This window comes from Hibiscus syriacus, unplaced genomic scaffold, assembly GCF_006381635.1.
Source record: "Hibiscus syriacus cultivar Baekdansim isolate YM2019G1 unplaced genomic scaffold, ASM638163v2 tig00109997_pilon, whole genome shotgun sequence".
In the NCBI taxonomy this organism is placed as follows: Eukaryota; Viridiplantae; Streptophyta; class Magnoliopsida; order Malvales; family Malvaceae; genus Hibiscus; species Hibiscus syriacus.
In genome coordinates this window covers 1-24,386 of record NW_024062555.1, presented here as the reverse complement: position 1 = coordinate 24,386, position 24,386 = coordinate 1, and the positions used below count along the sequence as shown (strand labels likewise).

Below are 24,386 nucleotides of genomic sequence, written 5' to 3'. Positions count from 1 at the left end.
AATATCATTTTATATTTAGAGACCATTTTTAACTTCTAATAGTTGGGGGACTGAACAAAACAATATCTTATAATTGAGGGGTTAGAGTTACTTTCATCATAATTAGGGATAGACAAGGGACCTTAACCTATCAAGTTCCGACTCATAATCATATTTAAAATATTTTATATTTTTATAGATATAGAATGTTAACAAATGTGTTAAAATATATATATATATATATATATATATTCTATCTTGTGTATTTTAAGAAATAGGAATATGAAATTAATTGCAACAACTAATGTTTCTTCTGCATGGAATCTTATCATTTGATGCAACCCCACATATATTTATACTAAAAAGACATATCAGCATTTAATGACCATACCCATCTAGCTCAGTTGGTAGAGCATAAGGTTAAGAACCTTGTGGTCGTGGGATCGAGTCCCACTGAGGGCAATTCATAACGGTGATCTTTCACGGAAGCTGCTCTCAACCTGGCGTTGGGGGCAGCCTACTACCCTACCTCCCCTTATCCCATTACATATGGGAATAGGGTCAGCTAATTTTTTTATTTTAATTAAGGTAATATTTGAAAATTTATGTTTCATTTCTATTGTAAAATTACCCACAACACCTTCTCTTGTCTCCCATCCGGACGAATCTTCCGAAACATGAATAAGGACAAGCAAAACTAGATTGAAGAGTTAGTCTCTTTACTTGTTGGATCCACGTTTTCATCGTCAGATGAGATTGAAATCACGCAATGTTCCTCTCTTCGACTTAGGCTCCTTATCTACCATTTCGATTCACCGACAAATGCTCCAACCGTCACCAACTTAAGAACCCAAGAAGGTAAGCTTTCCCTCTTCTCTCCCTCTTGACTTTGTTTTCTCTTCATTTTCTTTGAATATGGTGGTCTTGGATTTTACTCGATCGTGGGTTTTGGGTATGGTCAGGGTCATCAAATTCAAATCTTATGGCTCTAGATTTTCTACATGGGGGAAATGAAACTGATGATAAACCAATTGAATTTTTATGGTTCTAAAAATTGATGATGCCATTAGTCCACTACTGAGGTATAATTTCCAAACTGTTTCACCTAGAAGATTACCCTATTTTGATTGTGTTTTATAGTCGGCCAAAACTTTCATCTCTCTCATCTACTACTAGATATTGTTCTACATCCATCATTGCCTTGTCTTGGTTCTGTTGTAAGATGAATTGCTCATCAAAGACCACATCTTTACCGAGCACCACTTTCTTTGCAATCGGATCCCAAAACTTGTATCCTTTTACACCTTTCTTGTACCTTATAAAAATGCACTCTTTCAACTTTGCATCAAACTTTGATCTCTCATCACCAAATATATACACATAAGCAGGACAACCAAAATTCGTAAGTGACCAAAATCAATTGCATTACTTGTCCATACATCTTCTGCAACCTTGCCACCCAATGATGCTCTAGGTGATCTGTTAATGAGGTAGCATGTCATGCTCACAGCCTCTGGCCGGAAGCTTTTAGGAAGCCCTGCATTCAGTCTCAAACCAATACAAACAATATTACAACATCTGTCATTACCCAATTAGACAGAACCATAATTAACGGACCTATATGTCGAAAACCACTCCCTGTTAGGCATTATATGATAAGAACATCCTGAATCAAGAATCCACGCATCCGTCAACTGAGTTTTCGAATTAGAAAGCATATCACCATCACTGCAATTTGAATTGTCATCCTGCACCACATTCACATACTTGGATGATTCATCACGTTTCTCATCAATCTTTTTTTTTCACTTTGTACAATCTCTCTTCATATGTCCCGGCTCCTTGTACTTGTAGCAATGAATTGTCTTTTTGCCCCTAGACTTTGATCTGGAATTTTTTTCCAGACCCCTTATTCTCTAATTTTCTTCCATGGTCTTGATTACCCTTAATATATAAACTATTAGCATGAGAGATTTCCCTTGCATTCTGCTTCCGCTGGTTGTGAGCCAACAAGGCTGCAATAATCTCTTCAACATTGATTGTTTCTTTCCCATATGTAAGAGTAATCACCATGTGTTCGTAAAAAGAAGGCAATGAACACAACATAATCATTATTCTGTCTTCATCCTCAATCTTCAAATCAAGTTGAACCAAATATGTAATTATTTGATTAAAGACATTCACATGCTCCGCCAAATGATGACCTTCCTGCATCTTCAACCTATACATCCTCTACTTTAGTTACATTTTATTCGTTAGGGATTTGGACATAAATTGGCTTTCCTATTTCTTCCATATTTATCCTGGAGACAACAGACTCATTACGTGATATATAACCTCGTCTTCCGAACATAACCGATTGGTTCCTGCCGCTCGTTGCTGCAGTTCTTCCCAATCATTTTCCGTCATCGATTCTGGCTTTTGAGGCCGTAGAGCCTTCAAAATCCCTTACTGCGCCAACAAATCCTTTACCCTCATTTGCCATAATCCGAAATTACCATGACCGTTAAACTTCACCACTTGGAATTTTGCACCTGACATAGCTATCTCAAACCTTGTTCTTAATACCAATTATTGTGAAAACGGGCTAATTAACTTAGGAAATCAACAAGCAATAAATCAAATAAAGAACACAAGATTTAACGAGGTTCGCTAACGCCTCTCAACTCCGCTCCAACATCTGTCCTCCAATTGGTATATTAGCCATACCTAACAAAAAGTTACAAAATGGTCCTCCGACTATAGAATGTGGCTGACTTTTTAAGTTCATCAATTATTAAAAGTTACAAAATGGTCACTCGACTATTTATTATGTTCCAAACTCGTCATTTTTCATCATAAAATTGGCAGCTGTCTAAGCTGGGCGTTAACATGATGGTTGAGATATGAAAGTCGTTCTAGATTCTGGGATCAAATTTTATCATATCACACTCACTAGGTTAATGTTCAACTCATAATACAATCAATTTTTAACAGAAAAGGACGGGTTTAGAACATAGTGAATAGTCATGTGACCATTCGTAACTTTTAATAATCAAGGGACTCAATAAACCAAACTCTATAGTCGGAGGATTATTTTGTAACTTTTAATAGTCGAAGGACTTAATAAAGCAGTACCCTATAATCGAGGGACTATTTGTATACTTTATCCATTTTTTCCAATACCCTTTTATAGATTAGACAAACCTTTAAAAATGATTGTAAATTGCCATGTAATAACCACAAATGTGCCTATAAAGTTTTGAAGGTTTCAAACTAATGGAATCGGCCATTTTCAATCTTTTCTTAGCATGTAGATAAAATTAAAAAGAATCCTTATATTTTAGATAGAGATAAAAATTTACTAAAATAAATAATAATAAAAAAGGATCATTGAAAGAGAAAAACTAACAACAACAAACTTTCCATGAATTACTCTAAATTTCATCCATCATCTAGTTGCTTTTAATCCTCATTTTCTTTTCTCTCGATCTAAATACTTTCGAGCCCCTTTGATAAATCATCAAATACCCATTATTCATTATCCATTATTCGTGAAAATGGAGAATAAAATCAGGTGAAATCAGCTACAATTTGCAGAGGAAATTTGGTATTGGTGGGTTTTTGAAGAAGAAGAGGTGATGATGACGATAGAGGGAATGATGGATACGGGAGTTTTGGATGATATAATACGAAGATTGTTGGAAGGGAAAGGAGGGAAACAGGTTAAGCTTTCTGAAGGGGAGATTCGTCAGCTTTGTATTAATGCTAAACAAATCTTCATCTCTCAGCCTAATCTTCTTCGGATCAGTGCTCCTATTAGAATCTGCGGTTAGTTTTCTTTTCTTTCCCCTTTTTTTCATTGATTTGTATGGCTGATTCTAGGGTTTTCTTTGGTTTTTGCGTTTGAATTGTATGATTTACTGAAATTGCAAAAGAATCGCATTGATGGGGTGAATTTGGGATAGTTGAAGTTCATTTTGAGATTAGGTGGATGCTCGTTATGTTCCAAACTTTCTTTAAAAAATTGATAGCTGTCTAAATTGAACTTATGATGATTGAGATATTACAGTTGTTTGAGATTTGGAGATAAGATTTTATCATATCACAATCAGCATATAATATTTAGCTAATAATACTTTCATTTTTTAATGAAAAATGACGAGTTTAGAACATAACGTTTAGCGAAATGTTCGGCTGAAAGTTCGTTTATATTTGTGTATTTATTAAACGAACGAACATGAACAAGATTTTGTGTTTGTTTAATTAAATGAACGAATATGAACAGAGGATTCGTTTGTTCATTTACGTTCGTGAACGTTCGATAATATGTTCATTTATGTTTGTTTATGTTCGTTCGTTTATGTGTGTTCATTTATGTTTAGCCTAATCTCTATAGACCCATTTAAAATATTAAAGCCCAATATCTATAGACCCATTTAAAATATTGAAGCCCAATAAATTTTAATATGATACCCATAAATATTTTTAAAATTCTGTTAATTTTAAATACAAATAAAAATATCCAAAACAATAAAATATAATATAATCCTAAAATTGTTAGAAAAGAAAAAAAAATATTTTTTCATTTATGTTCGTTTATGTTCACTTATTGTGTTCGTTTACGTTCATTTTTTTTTGTTCGCTTATGTTCGATTACATCCGTTCGTTTATCGTTTAAATGAACGAACACGAACAAACTACATTCCTTAACAAACAAACATGAACAATAAATTTTTTGTTCGTTTATGTTCGTGGTCGTTCATTTGTTCGGTTAAAATTAAATGAACGAACATGAACACATCCCCGTTTGTGTTCGTTTGGTTCATTTACATGCCTAATAATCGAGTGACTTAATAAAACAATATCGAGAGACCATTTGCATATTTACCCTATAATTAAATGATCTATTTGTAATTTTTTTTTAAAAGAAGATGGTTTGTTTATTATCAAACCCATAAATAACTAAATGTAGTTTACTTTTATAAGAAAAAAGAGATTGAATCACAATATCAACATGTCCACCATAAATAGACTAATCTCACGCATCAATCCACAATTCATTTTCTTTGATATGTTACAAATATAGAGGAACAAACTAATCGAAAATTAAAGTAGAAAGGTTAAATCATTAATTTTAATATTAGACCTTATTTAATTTATTTTTTTTATTTAAATTAGATTTTTTTGGTTACGGTCTGATCATATTTTGTAGTCAAAGATGGATCGCTCTGTTGCCCTTCTGAAAATTTTAAATTTTCTATTGACAACATGTTTTTATCCCTAAAATTTTATAAGTTTGTATTTTCTAAAACTTTCTTTATTTGTCCATAGCATAAAATCTTACGTCTCTTTTATCCGTTCGAATATATTATTATCATAGTTATTTTGTTTATAGGTGATATTCATGGACAATACCAAGATCTCTTGAGGGTATTCGAATTCGGTGGGTACCCACCGGATGCAAACTATTTGTTCCTTGGGGATTACGTAGACCGGGGCAAGCAAAGCTTGGAGACAATATGCTTGCTTTTGGCCTATAAAATCAGATACCCGGACCGGATTTTTCTCTTAAGAGGGAACCATGAAGACGCCAAGGTGAACCGGATTTATGGGTTTTATGATGAGTGCAAAAGGAGATTCAACGTTAGTCTTTGGAAACTATTCACCAATTGCTTCAACAATTTGCCTGTGGCTGCACTCATCGATGATAAGGTACTTTGTATGCACGGCGGGTTGTCGCCGGATTTGGAAAATTTGGATCAGATCAAGGAGATCGAGAGGCCGACGGAAGTTCCCGACGGTGGTCTTCTATGTGACCTACTCTGGTCCGACCCTAATCCGAACGTCGAGGGTTGGGGGGATAGCGATCGAGGCATCTCGTGCACTTTCGGTGCCGATATTGTCGCTTCGTTTTTGGAGAAGAACGACCTCGATCTCATCTGCCGTGGTCATCAGGTAAGCTGATTTCTTTTCTTGACTATTGAATTTCAGCATCAAATAGGTCTAAGTTAGCGTGTGGATCAAGTAAGCTAGTTTCTCTTTGCATTTGGATAAAGGAAGGGATTGTAGATACTGAAATCCGAATCTTAGATACGAGTACTTATAGTTTATATCGTCGAATTTGTTCGGGTTCGGATTAATCTAAAGTTTTTGATTGCAGGTTGTGGAGGATGGGTACGAGTTTTTTGCTAATAGGAAATTAGTAACAATATTTTCAGCTCCAAACTATGGTGGAGATTTTGACAACGCTGGTGCTCTATTGAGTATCGATGAAGCTCTTGTGTGCTCTTTCGAGATATTGAAACCGGCAGTGCCGAGCAATAAAGTCAATTTAAAGAAGGTACGCACACTTTCGAGTATAAATGAGACATCATGTTTGCAAATTACTCATATTCAACTCGAAAATAATCGAATTTGACTCAATTATTTTCGAGTTGACCAGCTGAATTCAAGTTAAACTCGAACCGAGTTTTAACTTAAATTTTGAGTCGAGGTCGGATTTCTTCCATCTCAAGCTCAATTTAGGATTATTAGACCCCTGTGAATACCCAAGAAATAGTATCTCGTCCAAGTCCTTGCCTCTGCAATGGAAATGTATCATTAACTCTGTTGCATTGCATCTATGTTCAACAGCCGCAGAAGATCGGAACAACCTGATGAGCCGTGAACCGAGCAGTTTCCGGGGAGGGGGATGTTGTCGTTCTACACAAATACGAAATTCCGACAAGCTCGATCGAAAAGCTGCATTTCGGCTCCTCGTACACCAAATGGATTTTTTATATTTATTCTGCCTTGTATTTGTACGTCGACTATTTTCTTTTGCTGGTTTTATTAGGAATCATTTTTTAATTTTTGAATACCCCGGGGACTCAAATGTTCATCAGTGGGTTAATTTATTGGCTAAATTATAAATATCTGTCTCAGGAATGGTATTTCAATATTGAATGAATTACTGATTTGCTGTTAGAATATTTAATATAAATCTATTCCTTTTGTGATTGAAGCAACACCTATCAAATAATACTAAAATTTCTACTATATTTTAGGTATCAGTGACATTCTAGACCACTTTTTGGGACAAAAATCGAAATTTAGATTTTTGGAGGGTCAAAGTGAAATTAGAGTAAAATGACAAATGACAATGATGACTTTGACAAGATACAAGAGAAAACATAGAATTCTTGTATAATTAGGAGTAAAATTCCCCTCCCCTTTTCTAGTTAGGATTTGTTTTACAAAATGTAATACAAAAGAAAAATGGGTATAGAAGGCAAATGGTCCCCCAACTATAACAAACTGTTTTATTAAGCCTCTCGACTATTAAAAGTTATAAAATGGTTCTTTGACTATAAAAAGTTGTTTTCTTAAGTCCTTCAATTATTAAAAGTTACAAAAACAATCACCAAACTTTTCATTATATTCCAAACTCGTCCTTTTTCGTTAAAAAATGGATGATATTGTGAGTTGAACGTAAACTTGTTGACTATATGATAAAAGTTTGATCCTAGAATCTCAAATGACTATCACATCTTAGTCATCATGTTAACGTCCAACTTAAACAACCACTAATTTTTTAACGGAAAATGATAGGTCTAGAACATAATGAATAGTTGAGGTGACCATTTTGTAATTTTTAATAGTCGATGGACTCAATAAAGTAACACTCCATATTCGAAGGACCATTTTATAACTTTTAATAGTTGAGGGACTTAATATAAAAGTATCGTAAGTCGGCGGACCATCAATAAAATGAACAACAAACATAAAGAAATTCAGGTTTCAGGATTGACCACATACCCACCCTAGAGTATACATGCATCTGCCACTGTATTAGGAGACCTTTAATGACCAGCACCACCAGGTCCATGGTCTGGTGGTGGGTCTACACCTATCAAATTTCTCTTAATCTCCTCCTTCAACTTCCTTCCTATAAAAATAAAAGGTTTAATCATGTAGATTGGTCTATGCAAGTAATTAACAAGGTTTTAGCAGGGACTTACCAAAGACAGTGTTTCTGCATGAAGAGAGAGGCAACAGCAGTGAAATTGATAACAGTAAAACAAGTACATAAAGAATAGGGTTTATCCTACAACCCATGTTTGGTTGAGAAAATTTATTTCCGGGTGAATGTTTTGAAGGAGAAAAGGACTATTTATTGGGTTACCTTCATCTCCAAGCATAAATATATCATAATATTTGTCTTTTTTTTGGTCAATTCCGCGTGAGGAGCTGGTTTGAATACTCATAGCAACTATGACCGCAGAGATTTGATATATATATATATATATATATAAAAGTTATGATCATTTATACAATGTAAAATCTTTTAATTTTACATATTTTAAGATTGTCAGATGAGTGAAATAAACGACTGAGATTATATCCTTACTCTTTTTCCTAATGTTAATCTTAATCGTCTATTTTCGCTCATTTGATGATCTCAAAATTATAAAACTAAAAACTTTAGCCAATGTCAATGAGTCATGCCTCATGTGTATATATATAGAATTAAAGTCTTCTAAATCAAAGACTTTGACTCGATGCACCATAATTATCCGACTAATGCTAATTAACAAACTTTCTCAGTCAATAGTTTACTCAACGCCATCTCTATTTTTCCTCATTTATTATATATTGAAGATAAATAAGTAAATCGTATCCGATAATAGAATCCAGTAAGTGGTCTTAGTGGTTAATGAAAATATTTTTTTTCTCGAGATTATAGGTTTAAAAAGCTGCATTTGCAAGATATATATTATTAATTATTAAAAAGAATTTTAAATATATATCTTATAAGCACGTTAGACTATTAAAAAATCGAATGTGACAATAGTCAAACACAACAACGAAAGGTATTCGGCGTATTATCTTCGTTGTGGTTTAAGGTCCGTGTCAAATTATTAAATTACTTAACGGTTACTACGCAACTTTATTTATTACTTTTTATATTTTAATTAGTAGATAAATATAAACGAACTTTTATTGAGTAATAAACACTTATTTACTTTCACTCTTTGAGAACATGAGAGAACCATATTTCAAGCACTAATAGAGACGAAATCAGAATTAAATATGGGTAGATACCGAAATATTATACTATTCAAGAAAAATATAAAGACTTATTAAGTATTTAAACTCGAAATTCAGCATGAACCAAGCGACCTTAGTGATTAAGAGATTGTTGTTATCTTTGAGGTCCCGAGTTCAAGCACGTACGTAGGGGTATGACCGTTCATTGTTAAATAGTTGAAATTCTTTATATATATTACCTTGTATTCACCCTAAATTTTAAAAAAAAATCAAAACTCAAAACTTAAAAAACTTCTAATTGGTAATATTAAACTTACAATGACTTAAATTGTATTAGACCAAAAATTTGAGAACACGGACTTATCATTCTTTAGTTCGACTCCTACTTGATTAAATATTTAATAAATTTTTATATTTTTAAATTTAAATATTTTTTTACATAAACTAAAATACTATTAAACTAAAATTATATCAAATAAATAAATTTTAACAAGAATAGGAACCCTTAGGTTCTAAGGGAGCTCCGTCCCTGCCTACTAAGTACGAACAAGATTTCTTACAGGTTTACGTACGTGATATACCAGAACAAAACTATATCACGAACAAAACTTAAGGTTCAACTATTAAATTTATGGGTAAACTATACTAGAGACCACCCAACGATAGCTTCTTTTCACTTCTACCACAATTTTTGAATTATTGGCAATCAGACCATTCAATTATTTAAATACATTCAATTAGGTCACTAGCCGTTAACGGTTAACCGAAATACTGACGAGACAGTTAATAAAATTGGTATAATTTACATTTAGTCCTTATTACTTACACAATCTATCAAATTGGTCATAATTTCAAATTAATTCAATATATTTAATCTTCTAATAGTATGAAGACACGTGGCACAATATTATTGGGAGACTTTTTTATTTAATTTATATTTAATTCAAATATTTTCTTTTTCCAATCATGTGGTGACACGTGACATCACCTTAAGAAAGGAAAATAAATTGAATAGAAAGGCTTTGGTGGGGAGACGAACTCAAGTGTCCAAGGAGGCAAAGCAACAGATTGAACAGCTGCACCAAGACCAGTTTTTGGTGTTTTGATTACAACACTCAGTATTTACTTTACAATATAACGAAGGCCAGAAAAAATAAAACAAAAATAATATATTTATAACGACCAGATTCAAATATATATATATATATATATATATATATATATATATATTGTGTTTGGTTGCTGAGAAAATGTTTTCTGATATGGTTAATGATCGTTTTGAAGGAGAAAGGGATATTTTTTGGGTTTGCCTTAATCTCCAATCATACATAAAGAACAAAGTTTGATCAGATTTGTGGTTTTGGTCAATTCCTGATTGGAAGCAGCCATGTTTTCCAACTTTCGACTGCAGAGATTTACATATAATATATATTATTTCCATTGAAGTTATGTTCTTTAAGCCACCATGTTGAACAGTTTAGATATCGTGGCATTCTAGAACAATTTCGGGGGACTAAAATCGAAGTTTAAACTTTTGGAGGGTCAAAGTGAAATTAATGTTTTATATTAACTTACAATTTCATATCCTTTTTTACGTTCGACATATTCTTTTTTGCTAGTATTCAAAATTAGACTTCATTCTTGATGAGATGAAAGGTTGTTCACTATTAAGACTATGTATTCCGACAATTATTTGACATTGAACGCTCACACTACTAGTACTTATGGTGTTCGAACTCGAGACCTCAAGGAATAACAACAATTTTTTATCACCGAAATCATTTGATTCTTGCGGAACTAGTAATTTTATACATTATATGACTATATTAAAAAGCCAATTAAAATGTGACACGAAGGAAAAATATATGAGAAGAACATGATCGTGATAAATACACTTTATTATTAGATTCACTGAGCATTAATCATGATCCTGGGTTTCGACTGCGCCAGTAAACTTCGCCTTCTTGCTATTATGAGGTCTGTTAGGCTTAGGAATATCACCATGTCCATGTACCGGTGATGGGTCTACATTGATCAAATTTCTCTTAATCTCATCATTCACCTCCTTTCCTATAGTAACCCAAAAAATAAAAGGTTTATTATATAGATTGATACTGTCATACATTCACATATGATATGATAAGTAGACTATCTCCGCAATCTAAACCCACGATGTAGGTCACGGGACGAACAGTAGCGGATCTAGGAATATTTTGAAGTGTGGACATACATATATTAATTATAAGAACTTTTAGTATAAAGTGAACACAAATAAAATTTCAGGGTGAGCACCAATAATAAAATGAACAACTAATATAAAAAAATTCGGATTCCAGGATTAACATTGCATCCACCACTGGGACTGAATATTCTTGATTAGGATAGACGTAAGGTTTCATAGTAAAAGTTCAATTTACAAAAATTTAAGAGATTATCAACTGAAAATGTAAAAAAAAAATTTAAAATTTTTAGGAGAGCGCCAACTATAGAGAGCGTGTGCAAGTATATGCAAGTAATTCAGGGGCGTGGATGAGGGCGTGCAAAGTGCGCGACCGCGCAGGCCCCCAAAAAATATGGGCCTCAAAATCGAGTATATCTATCCGTTGTTGCCATTAAGAAGCATAAAAATAAGGGCCCGAATATCGAGTATATCTATCAATTATTGTCATTAAGAAGCATAAAAATAGGGACCCGAAATCAAATATATCTATCAGTTGTTGTCATTAAGAAGCATAAAAATAGGGGCCCCGAAATCGAGTATATATCAGTTGTTGCCATTAAAAACATAAAAATAGGGGGCCCGAAATCGAGTATATCTAGAAAATAGGCCCTTATAAGAATTTGTACACTCCAACAACCTAGCCACGGCCTCAAGTAATTAACATGTTTTTAGCAGGGACTTACCAAAGTCAGTGTTTCTGCATGAAGGGAGAGGCAACAGCAGTGAAATTGATAACAGTAAAACAAGTACATAAAGCATAGGGTTTACCCTACAACCCATGTTTGGTTGCCGAGAAAATTTATTTCCGGGTGATTGTTTTGAAAGAGAAAAGGGGCTATTTATTGGGTTACCTTCATCTCCAAGCATAAATAAATTATAATATTTGTGTGTTTTTGGTCAATTCCGCGTGAGAAACTGGTTTTAATACTCATAGCAACTATGACCGCAGAGATTTGATACACACACATATATGTAAAAGTTAAGATCATTTATGTAGTGTAAAATCTTTTAATTTTATATATTTTTAAGATTTTCAGATAAGTGAAATAAACGACTGAGATTATATCTTTGCTTTTATATTTATCGAAATACTTAACGGTCTACGCAACCAGGTTATTGAGTAATAAACACTTATTTAGTTTTCTCCAAAAAGATAATAATATTACCATGAATATATTATATTATTTATAAAAAAATATATGATAATAATTTAAGGTTCAAAGCTTATACTAAATCAATATTTAGAATAATCTTTTTAAATATATAATTTCTTTTAGAAAAAGTATACTATACTTCACTGATGGGTATTATTAAACCTCCGGCGACTATCAGCTTTTAACCGGTTACGATCTCTAGATAAATTCATTCACTTACCAGAGCTTTTAGGAAACTTTCACTCTTCGAGAACATGAGAGAACTATATTCCAAGCCATCTATAATGTCACCTACTGACAGGGCCGTGGCAGGATTTTCGGGGGCCCTGTATAAATTCTTATAAAGGGGCCCTATTTTCTAGATATATTCGATTTTGGGGCAACAATAGTGGCGTTTTCTTGACAAACGCCGCGATAGATCTATCTATAATGGTGTTTTATCAATAAAGCCGCAATAATAGTGATTTTTTTTGAAAAAACGTCGCAATAGGTCCATCTATAGTGGCGTTTATTAGAAAAACGCCACTATATATATTCTTTTTTGGGGCCCATTTTTTGGGGCCCTACGCGGTCGCACAGTTTGCGCCGCCCCAACCACGGTCCTGCCTACTGAGTACGAACAAGATTTCTGCTTACAAGTTCACGTACGTGAAATACCAGAACAAAACTATATCATGAACAAAACTTAAGGCTTAACTATTAAATTTATAGGTAAATTATCTGAATGCATTCAATTAGGTCACTAGCCGTAACACTTAAGGGTGCGTTTGGTTCACGGAATGTAAGATTACCAGTGGGAATAAAAGATTACCACAGAATAGGATTACTGAATGTTGTATTTTGTGTTTGGTTGGTTTAGCAGAATGTAAGATTACCGTGTTTGGTTAAAGGAATAAAAGATTATTGGAATGTATATTTAACCAAATTGTCCTTATTATATATTTATTTTTTTAACAAGTTGGAAAATATTTATATATTTTCTTTAAAAAAATTTAAATTCATAAAATTTATATAATTTTAAAAAAAAATTGAAAATATAAAAAAGTTTAATGAAATGGTAAAATTTTATTTTAACCCTTGAGCTTAATTTTAACTATAGACTTTTTTTTATAAATTTAAAATAGTTTAAGAATAAATTTGTAATTTAACCTACATTATTCAATGACATAATAAGGATATTTTGGGAAAAAAAATAATTTTAAGGGCATTTTAGTCCAAAACGTCGGTAATCCAACAATACTAAGGAAAGGAGGTAATGACATTCCCGGTAATATACCCCAAAAAATCCACTATTGATAATGTAAGATTACCGGGAATGACATTCCCGGCCAACCAAACGGGGAATGGGAATCTCACATCCCCCAACCAAACACACCCTAACGGAAATGTTGACGTGGTAGTTAATGAACTTGGTATAATTTACAATTAGTCCTTATTATATACACAATCTATCAAAATGGTCATAATTTCAAATTAATTCAATATATTTAATCTTCTAATAGTATGAAGACACGTGCCACAATATTTTTGGAGGGTTTTTTTTAATTTAATTTATATTTAATTCAAATATTTTCTTTTTCCATTCAAGTGATGACAGTGGCATCACTCCTAGCACTTATGGTGCTCGAACTTGAGACCTCAAAAAATAATGATAATTTCTTTATCATCGAAATCATTTGCTTCGTCTAATCGTATTTTCTTTTACTTAGTTTGCGAAATCAATTGTCGAGTTGCTTTTTGTTGCTTAGTTGTCTCGTACTCTTTTCCTTCATTTAGGCATAGGAAGGTTTTTCACAACTTAAGTGTTCATTTATTTCCTTAAATCCTTAATACATCAATCTTTGCTGAGAATATATATATATATATATATATATATATATATATATATATATGTGTGTGTGTGTGTGCGTGTTTAGGTCATTTCCGCGTGGGAAGCTGGGTTGAATATTCATACCAACTATGCATGGATTTGACATATATATTATCAAGATATTAGACGGATAGTATTTGTTTGTATTCGTAGCTCTCTTATCGACTTTCAAAGGAAGTTGTCTTGGTCCAAAACATGGTATAATTTCTATTTAGTCTTTGAAAGTTAATGAAATTTAATATAATATAAGGGTAAATTACCAGATATCGTTGAACTTTAGGAGGTTGTTAACATCGATTTTCGCCGGGCGGGAAAAGATCGATACCTTTTGGTTTTCTCTTTGAAAAGTGTTCGAAATGTAGGAGTCACCACCAATCATTTAAGGTGTAATTGGGACACCATAAAAACCGGATGATTTTAATAAAATATTTTATTTTTATCAAAATACAAGTTTTAAAGTTTGTGAAAATCCAGAAATCGGGTTCGGGAGTCAGTTACGCATGGGGAAGGATTAGCATCCCACAAGCGCCCAAAATTTGGTACCTAGTTGATTACCCTATATTTAAAATCAAAAATTTTGAGTTCGATCTTTATTTAATTTGAAAATCATTACAGATACAAAGTTAAAATGATATTCGTTTATTGAGACCGATAGCATTCGCTTCCAAGCGTAAATACGGGAGTTCAGCTATTGTGCCTAATAACAGAATATTGCCTCGTTTTTAGAAAACATGATGCGGTCTTTGAAAAGGATGTCAACTTATTTCGAATCACCAGTAGTCACCCACTGAGTATACTTGCGGGAGATACCATTAATTCCCTAATAAGTGAACATTGCCTTAGGTTTTAAAAAAACAATGCAATCAAACACAATTTTATTTAATCCTAATTAAGCTAAGGTAAATTAGTGGATTTTCTAGCTTAAGGTGTCAAATTATGAAATTAAAGGAACCTAGAAGCTTAAACCTAAAAATGTAGGCTCTAATATTAATTCTATTTGATTTTAATAAATTATCGAATCGAATATTCGAGATGGTCTCTCGAGATGGCCGACTCAGATTATTCCCTAAATTAAGAGGATTATATTGAAATTTAACTAAAAGTGGAGGTTCTATTTAACCTATTTAATTATGTCAAAATTAAAACACTAATCAAAGTTTGGGAACTAAAAAGGTCAAGGTTTAAAAAACAATTTCTAAAAGCCTAAAAGAATAGACCTAAATTAATAATTTCTAAGATTGAGGACTAAATCTAAACTAATTATTATCTAAATTATTAAACCTAAAGGTTTTTTAGAAAATATTAATTATTAATAAATTTTAAGAGTCGAGCAATTGATTCAAATAATCAGGCATCTATTACGAAAACTCGACTCGAATTGCTACCTAATTAAAACTAATGTGAAATACTAATTTCTTATTCACTTAAAGATCCTAGTTTACAAACACACTCTAAAAGGCTAATTAAATAAATATAAACGACCCTACATTTTAAAATATCAACCAGCTAATAAAAATTTAAGATGCAAAAAATAAAAAATAAGTACATTGTCGACACCATTTTTTGCCATGGCGGGAAAAAATTGGTGCGACTTGGGTTTTTCTTTGAAAAGGTTTTGAAATGTGAGGAGTCGCCATCGATTTTTTGGGTTAGGTAAGTCGAATACCTAAAAATTTCTTTTAAAAGAGTTTTTGAGAAAACATCATTTTAAAAGTTAAACCAGTCTATGTGTAACTATATATTCATTCTTTTTTATAATAAAAAAGGAGTTTGGGGATCGATTATGTGGGGAAGGATAAGCACCCCACAACGCCCAAAATTGGTAACCTGTCGATTATAAGTGTCTCAAATAGTGAAAATCTAAGAATTCGAATACAAATTTAAGTTACGATTCTATTATTCCAAATTTAACCATGCAATTTTTATTTAACGAAAAATTCTAAGGAGAAATAGAAAATATTCTAATATTTCCAATCGAAGAGAAAATAATCCAGAAAATACTTTAGGACGAATATTTCTCTTTCCAATTGAAACAAAAATAATATAATAATTTCTCCCAAGAACTCAATATTAAAATAATTTGATTCGACCAAATAAAAATTAATTCAATTAACCCAAATTACATATTTAATTAGAAAAGATAAGGGATGTTCAATTATTTAAAAATATCAAGACCAAATCTCTAATATAAATTAGATGAATTATCTCGACAAGTTTAAATAAAGAAACATTTCCTTTATTGATACTCTAGGGAATATCGATACCCAAAGGTCCCAATATCGATACTCGCATATGAGTATCGATACTCCCTCTTTATTTCAAGGCATCTTAACAGTAGGGTATCGATTCCTTGGGCTGGGTATCGATATTGTAAGGCCATTATCGATACCAAGGTTAAGAAATGGGCTTTAATTTAAGGGGGAATTATAAAATCAAATGAGGTTCTCCCAAAAGCTTATAATTAATTCCAAATAAAACTACATGTGAGAATGATAATTATGATTAATTCAAACATAGAAATGAGAATAATTATGATTAAATAAGACTAGCCTTGTTTGAATGTTCGGGAAATGTTTCGGACACCCGAGTTCCTTCAGAAAAGCTAGAGACGTCGAAAGTATAAATTCAGTCCGGATATCTATAGGTGGTGTTTGAGACACTTTAAACTGAATAACTAAGGTGCAAGGTCTGACACCCGTGAGGGGTGGGTTAGTTGAGGGGGTTGATCGATATAGAGATTCCGAGCAACCAGTCTCGATAGACTAGAGGGGTGTGTGATCTCCAAGATGCAAAGATCCCTCAGCCACACGATGATGTCTACCTTAGAGTAGATAGTAAGTATCACAAGGATACTCACTAATGTTTGAGATGAGATAGCTTGATGTATTTCCTTGATGCACTTTTAGTATGACCTAGTTGTTAGTGTGACACTGAGCTAGTTAGCTCAGCGTTTGGAATTTGTTTCCTTACGCAGATTAGGTAGTAGTCGAGGAGAACTAGAGCGACAGAGGTCCAGACCCATAGCAGATTCAGAGTACGTCTCATCATTTTAAAAGGGCACTTATATTTGTAAACATTGTTGTCTAGTTGAGTCGTAGATTCAATTTAAAGTTGGTCTGTATTATTTGGATATAAAAATATTTTCATTTTGGAGCTCCCCAGTGTAAAAGTTTTTAATATATTTTATTTTATGGTGATTTATTTATTTAAAAATGATTGTTTAAGTCTGAGAAAGTAAGAAAATATTGGTTAGCCACTTCGGTGGTTCTGTGTAGCATCCTAATTGGTATACTGTGTGTCGTACTGGTTTAGGGTGTTACAATGTCAGTTAACCAAGAACATATAAGTTGTCCCTCCACTTCAGGGGTATTGAGGAGAAATATGATAAGAGCGACTAAGATGTCTGAAACTAGTAATGAACTTGACTACTTGAGTAAGGTATCAGACTACTTAGCATTACAACCAATGAGCAACAAACACAACAATTGTCGTAAAATCATGAAACACATCCAACAATCATAAAAAATTATAAAATTAAATTTTTACATGGTATGAACGGATTGTCCCTATCTATATATAATAATAGCCTTATTCAATGTATCATTTGAAATCATAGTAAACCTAATGGGAGAAACTTTAGACGATGGTATTTGTTTGTATTAATAGATTACTTATCAACTTTGAAGGAGAGTTGGTGGGAATTGAACGTAAATAAATGTTATTGTCACAATCAATATTTTTAAATGTTTCGTATTTATTTTATAATTTATATTCAAAATTTATAATTATTTTTAATAATGAAATCTTTAATATATATATATATATATATATTTATAAGACATTGACTTGAGGGTCAAGCCAAAAACGTATCTTCAGTTTGAAGAGATGATAGCAGGAGAAGTCTTTAATTTGGACTTCTAATACTCAAATTGCACACATATATAGTTTTCTGTTCTATTCATATAATTCATACATATTCAATGTTTAATTATTTCTTTAATATAAAAAAGATCATTGAACATATAATAAAAAAGAAGATATTTCCTATCAATATGATAAATTAATTTATTTTATATTAAAATAATTGGAAAAATATCGATTCTTCAAGAGAATAATTGTCTGTTTGTTTACCGTAATTAGAATTACGGAATTGGTTTTCCCGAATTTCCGTGTTTGTTTCACGTAATTCGTTTTTCGGAAAATGTTTTACAGTGTTTGTTTCACGTAATTGGTTTTCCGGAACGTAATTCATTTTCCTAATAACAAAATTTCTTTGTGTTTTCTGGAAAATGACTTACGGATTCATTTTCCGTAAGTCATTTTCCGAACTTTTCACTTCAAAGAATAAATACTCAAAATAATTTTATTTTATGAATTTAATATTAATAAAATATTTTAATATCATTTCATCAAAATATTATTTATTTATTTATTTATTAAATATAATAATATAATATATGTTTTTAATAATATAATATTATGTTTTATAATAATATAAGATATATTTTAATATTTTTAGTATATAAAATAATCAATTATAATAATATAAGATATTATATTTTTTATAATATATAATATTTTTTTATTTAATAATAATAATATATTTATATATTTAAATAATATTTAATAAAGATATTTAAAATATACTAATTAATATTTTTAAAATATAATATAACACTATTACTTAATAAATAATTAATATTATATTTTATTTCACTAAAATATACAAAAATTAATATTTTTTATTATTAAAATTATAAAAATACTATTTAATAATAAATAAATAAGTTTTATGATAAATAATATTATTTATTGTATTTAATATTTGTAATAAATAATTTTTAAAAAACTCTTCAACTAGTGGAAAAAATGTTTAAATAACATCTTCCAAACATCATAAAATGTTTTCCAGAAAAATGTAATTCATTATACGGAAAACATTTTCCGGAAAACGTTTTCAAAAAATGTAATTCATTTTCCAGAATTCAAATTCCAGTAATTCAAATTCCAGTAATTCAAATTTCAGTAATTCATTTTCCGAAAAACCGATTACAATTAAACAAACAGACTCTAAGTCTACAATGTATTTTGTTAATCAATCGATCAAACTTAAAACAATTGAATTTAATGAATTGCATTAATGTTAATTTTTATCAACAAAACTGTCGTTGATTGTAACAAGCTAGACCTTTACATTGAGGACTCGTATTTATCCTTCAAAATATATATAAAAAACAATATAAACCTTTTAATAATAGTACCAATAAAAACCCAACTCATTTTCTTTTTGATTGAACAAGCTGATTTCTAAAAAGAGTAATGAAATATATTTAAAAAACAAGACAACAAATCCATTGTTGTCCAGTGGTTAGGATATCTGGCTTTCACCCAGGAGACCCGGGTTCAATTCCCGGCAATGGAATTTTGTAAGATTTTTACACGATTTTTTTAAAAATTAATTTTGAATTATATATATATATATTTCATTGAAATTTCATTATACAGTATATATTTTTTTCATTAATATATAAAAAGATTATATCTATATTTTACTTTATGATTTTTTATATTTATATTTATATTTTTTCTCATAAGTCATAATTTATGCTCAATATTACCTAATCTTTAGTGGTTCTATTCCAAGTGCCTAATTTCAACTTAGTCAAGTGTCATGGAATCGAATGCTTACACAAAGGAAAGTAAAATTGGAACTGTTCAAAGGAAAAGTTTCTATACATGATAGTACATGAGAGCTTGTAAACTCTCGGAACTGCACTAAAAATACAATGAGCCAGGTGACCGGGGATCCGGTCGAACTCGACGCATGCATTAAGGGGATTGGCTCCAAAGCCTTTTTCGATATCATATAGTCACTTCCTGATTCCGAGTTCTTCGTCCATCTCTCTTTTAAAGCTAAATAGCAAAGTCTTGTGCCATGGAAATAAGGTCCGAGTAACCGGAAGTTTCCTCCGAAGTTCCTGCATTGCACACATGAGTGTTTAAGAGAGCTGCGTTTCCAGGGATTCCAGAAGTAGGCATCTGGATGAACTCTTGTCGTTCAGATTCAGTTAAAGAAAATCGAATTTGGCTCGGTCGTTGTCGAGCTTGTGCACATCAAGCTATCTAGCAAGCTGAGTTCAAGATCATAATGCAAGACTCGAGTAATTCATGAGCTTAGTCGTTTTTGTTTTATGATTTTAGTTAGTATTGAAAATTTTCAATTCGAACTTGAGCTCAAACACTAATAATATAGCTTGAAGCCAAGCAAAAGATCTAGCCCATCTTTTTACCAGGTAAATGAGCCTAATCACCGAGCTTCAGCTTTAAACGCGAACCACATTCAAGCTCAAGTCGAACTATGAGCCTCAGAATTCCCGGCAAGCTCAAAGTCAAGTTCCTAAAAGCTCGAGCTCAACTCGACTTGATTACACCCATTGTTACATGAAAACGTGATATAAACCAGAATGATTGAGAAATATGTAGTCATACAGTATGCCATAAATGAAACGCAAAAGAAAAGAAGAGCCTAATGGCCAACCATGAAAGTAAAAACGGTACAAATCTAACGCTTTTCAGTTCGAAGACTTTAAAATAAAACATACCTTGAAAGTGTTATCCGAGAGATCCAAATACGAACCCTGCATCATCCCTTGATGATCAGTAGAGAATCCAAGAAAACTCAAGCATTTAAAATTAACCAGATAAATTTAAAACAACCTCAAGAGATGCCATGTACTCGTTCTCATGGATGCGAATGAGATGGACTACGGCAGTTGCAGTTTCATCCGGGCCCTGAAACAAACACAGTAGGTATAAACATATGCAAACAACTAACACCATGACATGGTAGCAAGCTATGTTGCTCGACTTTCACTTTCTATTAATTGTCCGAGTCCGATTCATATGCATAAATGGGTATAGATATATGATTCTCCAAGGATCCTCCAAAGTCCAAATATAAAACCTTGAAAAGAATCGAACATACCACCTCGAACACATACCCTTGTCCATTACTCAAATATAAGTCTTAGAGTGACATGGGTAGCACGAGCTTAGAAACATTTGCGTTAACACATCAACCAGGAGCCATACATGGCACATACTACGCCAACAAGATCGAAAACTTCAATGTTAAGTAACTCTAGACTGTATGATCCTACAATATTGAAAGAGATAGTTAATATTGTAATAACCTGAAACATTGCAGAATCTCTACATTCACGTTTTGCATCTAATTGCACATTTCCCTCTTCAAAATAGTGCGCACCAACCTGAGAATAGAAAGAACTTAGTTATAGTAGGTTTATGTAACTTTATATTTATTCAGATCTGAAATGCAAGGAGAAAAAGGGCACCCAATATGCCATGCATTCATCATAAGGAGTATTGAAATACCTTCCATTTTCCCTTTAACTCCAGAATTTGAATATCGTCTTTGAACTCAATGTTCCATACAGCACGCCAACTTCCGTTGCTAAACAATATGAAAAAACTTGTTCTTAGAACATAAATAGTCACGTGTCTATGTGACCAATATCAACTTACTAACAGTTGACCGAATAGCTAGTTGGTTTTACAATCAAGTAAATGAGTAATCACTACAAAAGTTACTACTACATTGTAATCTAATAAACTTCACGCACCAGAAATTATGGGGGCTATTTCGAGCAGAAGAAATCACTGCAACAAGCTCAAAATCAGATCCAGGTTCCTCCACATCTTTTCCATTAGTACAGTAAACTGAACAAGAACCTTTTGGAAAAGCTTCAGCAACATACTTCTGCAATTCCGCTTCCAGAGCATAGCTGAAAAATAAGAACAAAGAAATTAATTACAAGCAGTAATTGAAGTACTGCACAAAGAAATGCATCAATCCCATCCATACACAATCATTGACTTTTGCCAAATTTTTCAAAATAGAAATTATGGGTTCTTCTCTCTTCATGATGCATGTTTGATTCAGCAATAATGATGAAAATCAAGACAGAATAAAGAAGTATATCCTCAATGTGAAAAACTATCAAACTTATTACTTGCTGAAAAAAAAATATATAAGGTTATGGTTCCTGGGAGTATCAATCCATGTAAGGAATTGTTACTTGGAACATGACACCTAGTATTTTTCCTGTTTGGGCTAGCTGGTTCGGCAAAACATGGAATAAGTTAGAAGTGAGGAGTGAGGAGCTTGCAATCTGGATTAGGCCAATGAAGGAAATGGACACTTGGAATCTAGTGATCTGAATTATAATGTCAGCTACAGTATACAGAGAGAATAATGTTCATAATAGTTTATATCGAATCAATTAAAAACAATATTAGTTCATCAGAGTTGTAATGCATACCGGTATTCCTCAATATACGGGGAAGGAAGCTCCTCGTCTGTGGCCGGTCTCACCCCTTTACAAACCTGAACCAATTTAGCACATCACAATATATAAATTTAAATCAATTGATATGTGTTTTTGGGCTAAAAGACAAGCATCATATGTGCAGAGGGGAATACTAACCTATAATCTACTTGCTCTGCTAAAAACTTCAATTTCAGGGAAGGATATTATTACAGCAAAGGTTGTCAACTTTGTATGGAAATAAAAATTTTAAATCACAAGATGCGTTAATAAGGCCGAAAGATACCTGTTTGAGATGGTCGACTATGGCAACTTGGGTCGTCTTGGGGTCTAGATACTCGTTGTCATGAAGCTCCCCGTATGATGTAACCAACACCTAAACTCCAATTGAAGAAAGAAAATCAAAATAATTAGATTTTTTTACAACCAAATTCAATGAAACCATCATCTCGACAAACAGGCCGGATATCGACTATCATCCTATTTGATAGAAATAATAAGTCAACATTAGAAATTGAGTTAAGCAGACGACTTAAGTACCATAGCCATGTGAAAAAGAGCCCAATATCTAAACATTGCCATCAAAGCAAACAACAACAACACTCTTAAATGCCATATAAACCTTGAAACCTAGTCATGCAACTTACCAAGAAAAGCTCACAAATAATAGAACTAAAACATCTCTATAAAGTGCCGTGCTCTTTGGACTATTTTTTTTTTCTTGAAATACCTGTATCCGATTCATAACCGGACCTGATTGTGAGGATATAATCCTCTAACTTCAAGCATATGAAATTGATGAGAAAAAAAATTAACATCCGTGTGTTCGATCCAATTAACATAGATGTAGCATCCACAATTCGACAACAAATGCAATTCTCCAGAACAATAATGCATGAACTAAATTCTAAGCAATTCCTCTCACGTTCCTGAAAATCTAACCGGGGGAAATATAATAATGCTACTAGAAATTTGAGTTACGAATATCCTTTTGAAAAAATACTTTAATTTTCAAATTATTATAAAGAATGAAATCAAATTCAGCGACTTCTAATTCCAAAACTTACATCTCCGAATCCACAAGGCATCTTGAGGGAAATCAGGTGAGATTTGTTGTAAATGCGAAACGCCTCCTCTGCCGCCTCATTGTATACTTCATCATCTTTTAAAACCGCTTTTAAATCTGCCAAAAATAACCGCGAAGGCAAAACGAGATCGTCCGGTCCAAATCAAATACGAATTATTGAAAGGAGATAAAAAAAATACAACTAATTCGTCAAAACAGAAAACCCATCGATCATGAGATTCAAAGAAAACGTAAGGCAATGGCGAAGACCGAAACGACAATGGAGAAAAAGGACCTTTGGCTACGTATTGGATTTCGCCGGCGGGAGCGTTTATGAGGAACCATTTGGCGATTCCTTTCTTCTGCTCGTCGGTTAGCTCCGGTTCTTCTTCCGCCATAACTGTTTTTCTCTTTTTCTTTCGTGCTCTTTAAAAGAAATCAAATTTTAAAGAGTAAAAACGAAGGGATGAGGAGTGTTTGTTTGGAAGGAAAAATGAAAGAATGACAGGAAATGAACAGGTTTTTCTGGTTCGCGGTACGTCATCGTTTTGTTCACATAAACTGCTATGTTTCCTTTTTTTTTAATATATTGTTATAATAAAAGGGATATATTCAAAATTAACTCTTAACGTTTGACATTAAACGTTTACATTCTTGACATTCATTGTACTTGAACCCGAGTCCCCAAAGAATAACAATAATTCTTTTTTCACTGAGATCACTCAGTTCATACAAT

The 24,386-nt window shown here is 32.4% G+C and overlaps 2 protein-coding genes and 2 non-coding genes across 4 annotated transcripts; 3 read left to right on the top strand and 1 right to left on the bottom strand.

Annotated features, from left to right (window-relative positions):
* The first annotated feature begins 368 nt into the window (after positions 1-368).
* TRNAL-AAG lies at positions 369-441 on the top strand. The gene has a single exon. It is a non-coding gene; the product is annotated as a tRNA-Leu (tRNA).
* A 3,126-nt stretch (positions 442-3,567) lies between these two features.
* On the top strand, positions 3,568-6,909 carry LOC120212124 (serine/threonine-protein phosphatase PP1 isozyme 9-like). The gene is made up of 5 exons (XM_039210540.1): positions 3,568-3,789; positions 5,357-5,916; positions 6,122-6,317; positions 6,595-6,719; positions 6,886-6,909. Exons 1-5 carry the CDS (start codon positions 3,600-3,602, stop codon positions 6,907-6,909), a joined length of 1,095 nt encoding a protein of 364 aa, XP_039066471.1. The 5' UTR covers positions 3,568-3,599.
* Positions 6,910-19,586: 12,677 nt separating this feature from the next.
* On the top strand, positions 19,587-19,658 carry TRNAE-UUC. Its single transcript has one exon. It is a non-coding gene; the product is annotated as a tRNA-Glu (tRNA).
* Positions 19,659-20,085: 427 nt separating this feature from the next.
* Positions 20,086-24,150, bottom strand: LOC120212125 (F-actin-capping protein subunit alpha-like). Its single transcript, XM_039210541.1, has 10 exons — positions 23,946-24,150; positions 23,652-23,767; positions 22,871-22,960; positions 22,579-22,643; positions 21,880-22,041; positions 21,632-21,710; positions 21,430-21,507; positions 20,954-21,028; positions 20,839-20,874; positions 20,086-20,214 (listed from the first exon to the last, which is right to left on the bottom strand). Exons 1-10 carry the CDS (start codon positions 24,046-24,048, stop codon positions 20,107-20,109), a joined length of 912 nt encoding a protein of 303 aa, XP_039066472.1. The 5' UTR covers positions 24,049-24,150; the 3' UTR covers positions 20,086-20,106.
* Between the last annotated feature and the right edge of the window lie 236 nt (positions 24,151-24,386).

Coding starts and splice junctions, on each gene's coding strand:
- LOC120212124 (XM_039210540.1), top strand. CDS start 3,600: ATGATGACGATAGAGGGAATGATGGATACGGGAGTTTTGGATGATATA. Junction 3,790..5,356: donor TGCTCCTATTAGAATCTGCG/GTTAGTTTTCTT, acceptor TTTTGTTTATAG/GTGATATTCATGGACAATAC. Junction 5,917..6,121: donor TCATCTGCCGTGGTCATCAG/GTAAGCTGATTT, acceptor TTTTGATTGCAG/GTTGTGGAGGATGGGTACGA.
- LOC120212125 (XM_039210541.1), bottom strand. CDS start 24,048: ATGGCGGAAGAAGAACCGGAGCTAACCGACGAGCAGAAGAAAGGAATC. Junction 22,644..22,870: donor TAGTCGACCATCTCAAACAG/GTATCTTTCGGC, acceptor AAATTGGTTCAG/GTTTGTAAAGGGGTGAGACC. Junction 21,711..21,879: donor AATAGCCCCCATAATTTCTG/GTGCGTGAAGTT, acceptor CATATTGTTTAG/CAACGGAAGTTGGCGTGCTG.